This window comes from Pleuronectes platessa, chromosome 5 (genome assembly GCF_947347685.1).
Source record: "Pleuronectes platessa chromosome 5, fPlePla1.1, whole genome shotgun sequence".
Taxonomy (NCBI): domain Eukaryota; kingdom Metazoa; phylum Chordata; class Actinopteri; order Pleuronectiformes; family Pleuronectidae; genus Pleuronectes; species Pleuronectes platessa.
The window spans coordinates 1173865-1182932 of NC_070630.1; the positions used below are offsets into that span (position 1 = coordinate 1173865).

Below are 9068 nucleotides of genomic sequence, written 5' to 3' on the forward strand. Positions count from 1 at the left end.
GGGGGAGAGGTCATGGAACTCATACGGAGCAGAAGACATTTCACTGAGCTTTGTCCAGGAGGCATCTCAAAAGATCTTTTTATCAAATCAGATGAATCCATGCACTTAAAACAAGGAGCTGCCTCTCTCAGGAGAAGAGGATTCACCTTCAGTAAAGCAGGTCTGATGGGAGACAAACAGGACGTTGGACAGGATGTTGGACAGGATGTTGGACAGGATGTTGGACAGGACGTTGGACAGGACAGTGGACAGGATGTTGGACAGGACGTTGGACAGGACACCTTCTGAACTCGACTGTGGAAAATCTTTATTTTATTATTGTTAAATAGATTAAAGTGTTCTGGGCCTCGAGTCCTTGAGCAGGTTTGAACAAATGTGAAAAAACAGAAAATCATTTTGTCAGTAATGTTTCAGAAAACCTCCTGAGTGATGATGTCTGAGAATAGATGAACTTGTGAGTGTGTGAGTCAGAGCGGAGAAGAACTCAATGTAAAGAACTTGTGTGTCACGTTTCCATATGTGTCAGAAACTTCTTCTTATATTTTCTTTTCTCTTTTAACTTTACATTTTCAATCACATTGATTCTTGACCTCTTTAATTCTTTTCACCTCTTTTCACCTCTTTTGTGGTATTTTGTAGTCTTTTTTGATATTCATCACAAGTCTCATTAGAAGAGAAAATATGTTCATAGGTTTGATACATTTATTTCCTTCAAACTTATGACTTTGCTTCTGTCTCTTTAATGAGACTTCAGCTCTGCAGTTACGTCACAGACTCCTCCCCCTGCACCACCTGACCACAAACCTCTTCTTGACAAAGTTAATATTTAACAAACTGATATTTACGTTCCTCTGAACTTTGAACACTGATCAGATCACGATCATATTCAAGCAGCTATTTCACAACCAGGTCTCTTGTCTGTGTGAACTTGTTGCTGCCAAATGACTTTTGACCAGTTATCAAATCCAAGGCTTGAATCACTTTTTACAATCGTGTCCTGACACACCAGAGAAACCAGGAAGCATCTGTTCCTCCCTGAAGAGACGCAGGCTGAAAACCAGACGATCACATTCACCTTCCAAACCAAACTGAACCAAACCAGACCAAACGTCCTGAGTGAGTCCAGCTACAGGAGAGAAGAGTCAAACTACAACCTGCCGACGCTCCACACACTGACCGTGAGTTTAACAAACACCTCGACTCAGAGGGGAAGTGAACCTCAGTGAAGTTCATGGAGCTGTGACTGACTGACTGTCTGTTTTCAGATGCACCTGGAGACTCAATGGCTTCCAGATTAGAAGAGGATCTCTGCTGTCCCGTCTGCCATGATGTCTTCAGAGATCCTGTTCTTCTGTCATGTAGCCACAGCTTCTGTAAAGACTGTGTGAAGAGCTGGTGGAAAGACAAAGAAGTAAAAGAGTGTCCACTTTGTAAGAGAACATCTTCAAGGTCAGAACCACCTAACTTGGCGTTAAAGAACCTGTGTGAGACCTTCTTACAGGAGAGAGATCAGAGCTCTTCACCTGCTCTCTGCAGTCTGCACTCAGAGAAACTCAGACTCTTCTGTCTGGACCATCAGCAGCCAGTGTGTGTCATCTGCAGAGATTCAGAGAAACACAGCGACCACAGATTCAGACCCATCGATGAAGCTGCAGCACAACACAAGAAGCAGCTTCAGGAAACTCTGGAGCCCTTGAAGAAGAAGTTACAGAGTTTTGAATGTGTTAAAGTAAAGTTTGAACAAACAGCAGAACACATTAAGGTCCAGGCCGGACTCACAGAGACACAGATCAAGGAGCAGTTTAAAAAGCTTCATCAGTTTCTGGAGGAGGAAGAGGAGGCCAGGATGGCTGCACTGAGGGAGGAAGAGGAGCAGAAGAGTCGGATGATGAAGGAGAAGATTGAGTCTCTGAGCAGAGACATCACGTCTCTTTCAGACACAATCAGAACCACAGAGGACGAGCTGAGAGCTGAAGACGTCTCGTTCCTGCTCAACTACAAGGCTGCAGTGGAACGAGTCCAGCAGCGCCCCCTGCTGGATGATCCACAGATGGCCTCAGGAGCTCTGATAGACGAGGCCAAACATCTGGGCAACCTGAGCTTCAACATCTGGAACAAGATGAAGGACGTGGTCTCCTACAGTCCTGTGGTTCTGGACCCAAACTCTGCTCATCCAGAACTCGTCCTGTCTGAAGATCTGACCAGTTTGAGACGAGGAGAGGAACAGAAGCTTCCTGACAATCCAGAGAGGTTTGACCAATTCGCCTCAGTCCTGGGATCTGAGGGTTTTAACTCAGGGACTCACAGCTGGGACGTTCTGGTTGGAGACAGTACTTACTGGGCACTGGGTGTAAAAAAAGTGTCTAAACAGAGGAAGGGAGACGATCTGTCTGGATTTTGGGGAATATGGTTCTATGAAGGTAAATACAAAGCAGTGTCAACATCAGGATCATCTGTTCTTTCTGTGCAGAATATCCAGAGGATCAGAGTGAAACTGGACTGGAACAGAGGAGAACTGTTATTCTCTGATCTTGATACTAACAAACACATTCACACCTGCAGACACACTTTCACTCAGAAGATGTTTCCATCCTTTAACACTGTAGATGATGATCATCATCCATTGAAGCTGTTACCTGTGAAAGTCTCTGTGACTCTGGATCAGAGCCGTTAGAGATAAAGATTTTATTCATCATGTTTATTTCTTCAAGAGAAATCTGCTGAATTTAAAAGTTAAACTCGTTATTCTAAAGCTTTGTTTATTTCTCATTTTACTTCTCACTCATTTTTATTTCTCCTGTCGACTTTTCCACGTGTGTAAAAAGATTTGATTATTTTCTGATCTTTATCTTTGGTTTGTTTTTTACTTTCATGGAAAATGTTTTCTATCATTTAGATTTTGTGTGGATCCATGAAGTCGAGCAAACTGATGAAGATCCACATAAAAACACATTTATCAATAACAGCTGATCATTGTTCACATTCAACAAACTTTATTTAAACTCACACATGAGACATGATTCATGTTTAATCACATGAAGTCTGTTCACATGTGAAATAATCCAACATATATGAACATTTGTCTGTTTGATGTGATGAAGCCAAAATGATTCTGTCTGTAAAAGTGTTTATTCAACAGCAGCGGAGCGATGTGATTTTAATATTGTGATCAAATAATAAAAACTATGAAACAGAAACAGAGTTTTGATCTTTTTTAAGTTGAAATGTAAATATGAAGCCAAAATGATTGTGTCTGTAAAAGTGTTTTCATTCACACAGTAACATGAATCTATTCTTCATGTTATTCTCTGGGACGCTCGGACTCGCCTGCACCATGTGACTCTCACACAAGCAGCAGAAACCCATGTGGACCTGTCAGCTGGTTCCACCTGGGTCAGGGTCTGAAGCCCACCAGGACCCACTGTGCACAGAGACGACTGGTTTCACAGATCATCACATGTTCCTTTTACATTTCTCATCACGTAGAATCTGTGAAAAACATCATGACAGTGATTAAACAGCAGTTTAAACGTGTGCGGGTCCGAGGGAAGCTCACCTGGAGGCTGATGTGTTGGAACAGCTTCAATCCACAAAATGTGACTTTCAACAAACCTGCTGAGATCCATGTTTGTAGATCCTGGTTCTCATCATTACATCTCATGTGTTATTTTAAACATGGTTTCCCTGAAGCGTGACTTCCATCACCTGCAGCACTTCACATGAATATTCATCACAAGTCTTATTAGAAAAGAAGATATGATCATAGGTTTGTTGAATTTATTTTCATCAAACTTATGACTTTGCTTCTGTCTCTTTAATGAGACTTCAGCTCTGCAGTTACGTCACAGACCCCCCCCCCCCCCCCCCCCCCCCCGCACCACCTGACCTTTGTCTTTAGGATCTGACACAAACCTCTTGTTGACAAAGTTAATATTTTATCATAACTTATCTTTACTCTAGCAGAACTACCTCTGAACTTTGAACACTGATCAGTTCACGATCATATTCAAGCAGCTATTTCAAAACCAGGTCTCTTGTCTGTGTGAACTTGTTGCTGCCAAATGACTTTTGACCAGTTATCAAATCCAAGGCTTGAATTACTTTTTACAATCGAGTCCTGACACACCAGAGAAACCAGGAAGCATCTGTTCCTCCCTGAAGAGACGCAGGCTGAAAACCAGACGATCACATTCACCTTCCAAACCAAACTGAACCAAACCAGACCAGACGTCCTGAGTGAGTCCAGCTACAGGAGAGAAGAGTCAAACTACAACCTGCCGACGCTCCACACACTGACCGTGAGTTTAACAAACACCTCGACTCAGAGGGGAAGTGAACCTCAGTGAAGTTCATGGAGCTGTGACTGACTGACTGTCTGTTTTCAGCTTCACCTGGAGACTCAATGGCTTCCAGATTAGAAGAGGATCTCTGCTGTGCCGTCTGCCATGATGTCTTCAGAGATCCTGTCATTCTGTCATGTAGCCACAGCTTCTGTAAAGACTGTGTGAAGAGCTGGTGGAAAGACAAAGAAGTAAAAGAGTGTCCACTTTGTAAGAGAAGATCTTCAAGGCGTGAACCACCTGTTAGCCTGGCGTTAAAGAACCTGTGTGAGAGCTTCTTACAGGAGAGAGATCAGAGCTCTTCACCTGCTCTCTGCAGTCTGCACTCAGAGAAACTCAGACTCTTCTGTCTGGACCATCAGCAGCCAGTGTGTCTCGTCTGCAGAGATTCAGAAAAACACACCGACCACAGATTCAGACCCATCGATGAAGCTGCAGCACAACACAAGAAGCAGCTTCAGGAAACTCTGGAGCCCTTGAAGGAGAAGTTACAGAGTTTTGAACGTGTTAAAGTAGAGTTTGAACAAACAGCAGAACACATTAAGGTCCAGGCCGGACTCACAGAGACGCAGATCAAGGAGCAGTTTAAAAAGCTTCACCAGTTTCTGGAGGAGGAAGAGGAGGCCAGGATGGCTGCACTGAGGGAGGAAGAGGAGCAGAAGAGTCGGATGGTGAAGGAGAAGATTGAGTCTCTGAGCAGAGACATAACGTCTCTTTCAGACACAATCAGATCCACAGAGGACAAGCTGAGAGCTGAAGACGTCTCGTTCCTGCTCAACTACAAGGCTGCAGTGGAACGAGTCCAGCAGCGCCCCCTGCTGGATGATCCACAGCTGGCCTCAGGAGCTCTGATAGACGAGGCCAAACATCTGGGCAACCTGAGCTTCAACATCTGGAACAAGATGAAGGACCTGGTCTCCTACAGTCCTGTGGTTCTGGACCCAAACTCTGCTCATCCAGTACTCGTCCTGTCTGAAGATCTGACCAGTTTGAGACTAGGAGATGAACAGAAGCTTCCTGACAATCCAGAGAGGTTTGATTATTACGAGTCAGTCCTGGGATCTGAGGGTTTTAACTCAGGGACTCACAGCTGGGACGTCCTGGTTGGAGACAGTACACACTGGTTATTGGGTGTAAAAGCAGAGTCTCTCCAGAGGAAGGGAGACGATCTGTCTGGATTATGGGGAATATTGTTCTTTGCAGGTGAATACTCAGCAGTGTCACCATCAGGATTCTCTGTTCTCTCTGTGCAGAAGATCCAGAGGATCAGAGTGAAACTGGACTGGAACAGAGAAGAACTGTCGTTCTCTGATCCTGATACAAACAAACACATTCACACCTGGACACACACTTTCACTCAGAAGATGTTTCCATACTTTAACATTGGAGATCACTTGAAGCTGTTACCTGTGAAAGTCTCTGTGACTCTGGATCAGAGCCGTTAGAGATAAAGATTTCAATCATCATGTTTATTTCCTCAATAGAAATCTGCTGAATTTAAATGTTAAATGTGTAACCCAGGTGTCAGATGATTTAAAAGTAATCTAAAAATAATAAAATAATTTCCGATGCGCAACTATAAATATCCGGGGTCAGGAGAGTCACTTCCTCTTTCCCGTCTGTTATTGTGAACAGTGTGGAACAGCGTCCGTCCGAAAACACGGCGTGGAAAATCTCCGGTAAACTTGTGTCAGATCAGTGGTGAGTTGCACTGTGTATTCATTGTGGAGGATTCCAGCTAGCATAGCGTGGTTAAAGTCTAACCTGTGAGTGTAGCTTCATGCTAACAACAATACAAAACCCCATTTGGGATTCACTTATCATTTAGTGATGATGTTGGTGTGTAGGTTTGCTTGCACTTAGCCTGTACAGCTTGTCCCTAATAGCCCTGGACATATTTGTTTGCATTTGGATTGAATGTTTTGTTCTTTCTTTATGGTTAATTTATTAACCAAAGGTTTGTGTGTTTTAGCGATAATCCTGACGTCTCTATTTGAGATTTTGTTTTATTTTAAGTGAACGATTTGGAATTATTTGTTTTCCTCAATGACCTTTTGCAGGTCAGGTTTTTTCCCACCTTTAGTCAGATGTTGCGAGACCCAAACTCTAAAAGTGATGAACCAAACCTCCTGGCCACTACGAGTGGGAGGAGCAAACTCACCATAACCCCGTTTTTTTTTTTTTTTTCATTTTTAACATTCCAACGTGGAATATCCTTGGATCAACATAAATGATATTAATGAACTGAAAATAGAAACGAGCTGAAAAATATACATTTTTGTTGGAAGTTTGTTTTGCTGTTTATTGTTTAAGTGCAAATACAAATTATTTTTGAAACCGACCTTTGTCTCCTGTGTCTTCACATTCACACTTTGAGCTCCAACCGAACCTAGTTGTCCGAAATCTGCCTGATCACATGTGGTTACAGAACATTAATGTCTAAACTTAACCTTCAGACTGCGTTCATGCACAAAACAACACAATTATGACACAATGAACGATTCGTGTTACACAACTCATACATTTCTTCAAACCTCAACTCTGTAGTTTGTGCTTTTCACTTTGATTTAAAGATTTAGAAATCCACTGGGAGTAATTATACTTTGTAAAAACGTGATGAAATACACAAGCGTAATGTTGTTTGTGTGGGACACATCTGTAAAGAGAGGACAGATGTGTGAAGAGTAAATCCAGAGTAGAACTGGGCAGCGTGTTTTAAATCACACGTCTACCAGGAACTAGATGGATTCTGTCGTCTTAGAGAAGGAGATGTTTTCTTCTTCAGACGACAGGAAAACATGGATGAAGGGTTGAGTTTGCTCAGCTTGTTAAAACAGGAGCAGATCGGCTCTGACTGGGAAATGATCAAATGCTGAAGAGTCTCCGAGTTCAGAGAGAAACGTGACAACAAAGATCATGAAAGTCCCAAAGCAACAAATGACATCATCCAGAAAGAACCTGAAGGGAAAGAGTTTCTTCTTCTGTTAATTTACCACAAGCTCCTCGATTTGGATTTGCAGGAATTTCTGAGCTTCATCAAAATATGTTGTGATGACTTGTTTACAATCCTGAATATATTCCGGTTCCACACATCACGTGATCAGGATTTCTTATTCCTGAAAACACGAGGAAATGCAGTGTAGACAGTTTCCACTGGGATCCTCAGCAGTTCACCAGTCAAGCCGATCAGATGGGTGTGGTTGAGACCACTGATCAGGACACCACCAGGACATTGGTTCTGATAAACAACTACTTCTCTTTACAGTGTTAGTTATTATTTATTCCACGTCATGATGTCATCAGCCAGTTGAAGCAGGAAGCATCGTTACTGTCAAACGATCACTGCTCATCTCCTCTGTGTATTTAATCTTTCATTTAAACAATTTGAATGTAACTTGTTAATTTAATGGTTATGAATGTGAGTAAGTACCCAGTAAAAAAAAAATCCAATGTCTCCCTCTGTTGAATCAGATTTTTATTCAATTATTCCAATCTCCTGCTGCTCTTCAATTTTTTAGGTTTAAGTTTTTTTTCATTAGAAACGTAAAACTGTAATAGATCAGAAAAAACAGCTGATTACTCAAAAATATTAGAAAAATGTATTTAAAGAGATTTAAAGTAAAGATTAATATATATATATATATATTGAAACTGTGCATCAGCCCAACACTTGACCACAATTACCCAGATACACTGAACTCTACTACCACCTCCTGTGTGTGTGTTTGTAAGTGTGTGTGTGTGTGTGTGTGTGTGTGTGTGTGTATGTGTGTGTGTGTGTATGTGTGTGTGTATGTGTGTGTGCGTGTGTGTGTGTATGTGTGTGTGTGTGTGTGTGTGCTTGTGTGTGTGTGTTTGTGTGAGAGAGAGCAGCTGGCTGACAGAGACAAGAGAAAACAAGATAAGAGAGAAGAGGAATCACATCGTCTTCACGCAATACACCTGACAACAAACACCACTGCTCCCTCTCTCTCTCTCACACACACACACACACACACAAACAGACACACACACACACAGTTTGTGTCTTTGTTCTGAACGGTCTTGTCGAAGAGATAAAGATAATCAGAGTCCTGCTGCTCTGTCTCACATTCAGATATCAATTAATCCTTTGTCTTTTAATTCAATTTGATACTTTTGTCTAATTGGTTTAAACAGATTATCTATAATAGTCCAGATTGTGGCGGAGACGTTTCTGTGTTTGTCACCGTTTAAAACTCGTTAAACTCTCAGAACTTCTCTTGTGAAACATTTGTCTTCTGTCAGTGGAAGAGCAGATAAACGAGCCATTGTCCGTTAACAACATGTCACATGTTAGAAACCCTGGATCACATCGGATCATTTAAAATAACAAAGGTCGACTGGACCCAGAGAGCAAAGAGGCTGAGGCAACAGATCAACTGGAGCCAGCCCTGACGCCAGAGGCCTGACTCCAAATGTTCTGTTCCCTGATCGGCTGCCAGCGTTGGACCCAAGCTGGTCCAGGTGAAGCTCACTGCAGTTAATTGTTAGTCCACAGCTCACAAACCCACCAAGCTGAGGTGGTGTGTGTCCACGGGGCCGGAGCTGGCTCCCATCAGCCCCAGAGCAGCTCGGGGGGGGGGGGGGGGGGGGGGTGGGGGGACACGACTCAGTGGACCAGGACAGAGAGAGGAGAATGAGAACAGTTCTCCTTTTCAGGGAACTGGCACCGGAGGGAGACGAGCAGTCGACTGTGTTCTATTCTAA

The 9068-nt window shown here is 42.8% G+C and overlaps 2 protein-coding genes across 2 annotated transcripts; both read left to right on the top strand.

Annotated features, from left to right (window-relative positions):
* Positions 1 to 815: 815 nt before the first annotated feature.
* Positions 816 to 3197, top strand: LOC128440195 (zinc-binding protein A33-like). Its single transcript, XM_053422833.1, has 2 exons — positions 816 to 1178; positions 1266 to 3197. The coding sequence occupies exon 2, from the start codon at positions 1283 to 1285 to the stop codon at positions 2672 to 2674; it is 1392 nt and encodes a 463-aa protein (XP_053278808.1). The 5' UTR covers positions 816 to 1178; positions 1266 to 1282; the 3' UTR covers positions 2675 to 3197.
* A 685-nt stretch (positions 3198 to 3882) lies between these two features.
* LOC128440197 (E3 ubiquitin-protein ligase TRIM39) lies at positions 3883 to 7836 on the top strand. Its single transcript, XM_053422834.1, has 2 exons — positions 3883 to 4298; positions 4386 to 7836. The coding sequence occupies exon 2, from the start codon at positions 4403 to 4405 to the stop codon at positions 5783 to 5785; it is 1383 nt and encodes a 460-aa protein (XP_053278809.1). The 5' UTR covers positions 3883 to 4298; positions 4386 to 4402; the 3' UTR covers positions 5786 to 7836.
* Positions 7837 to 9068: the final 1232 nt, after the last annotated feature.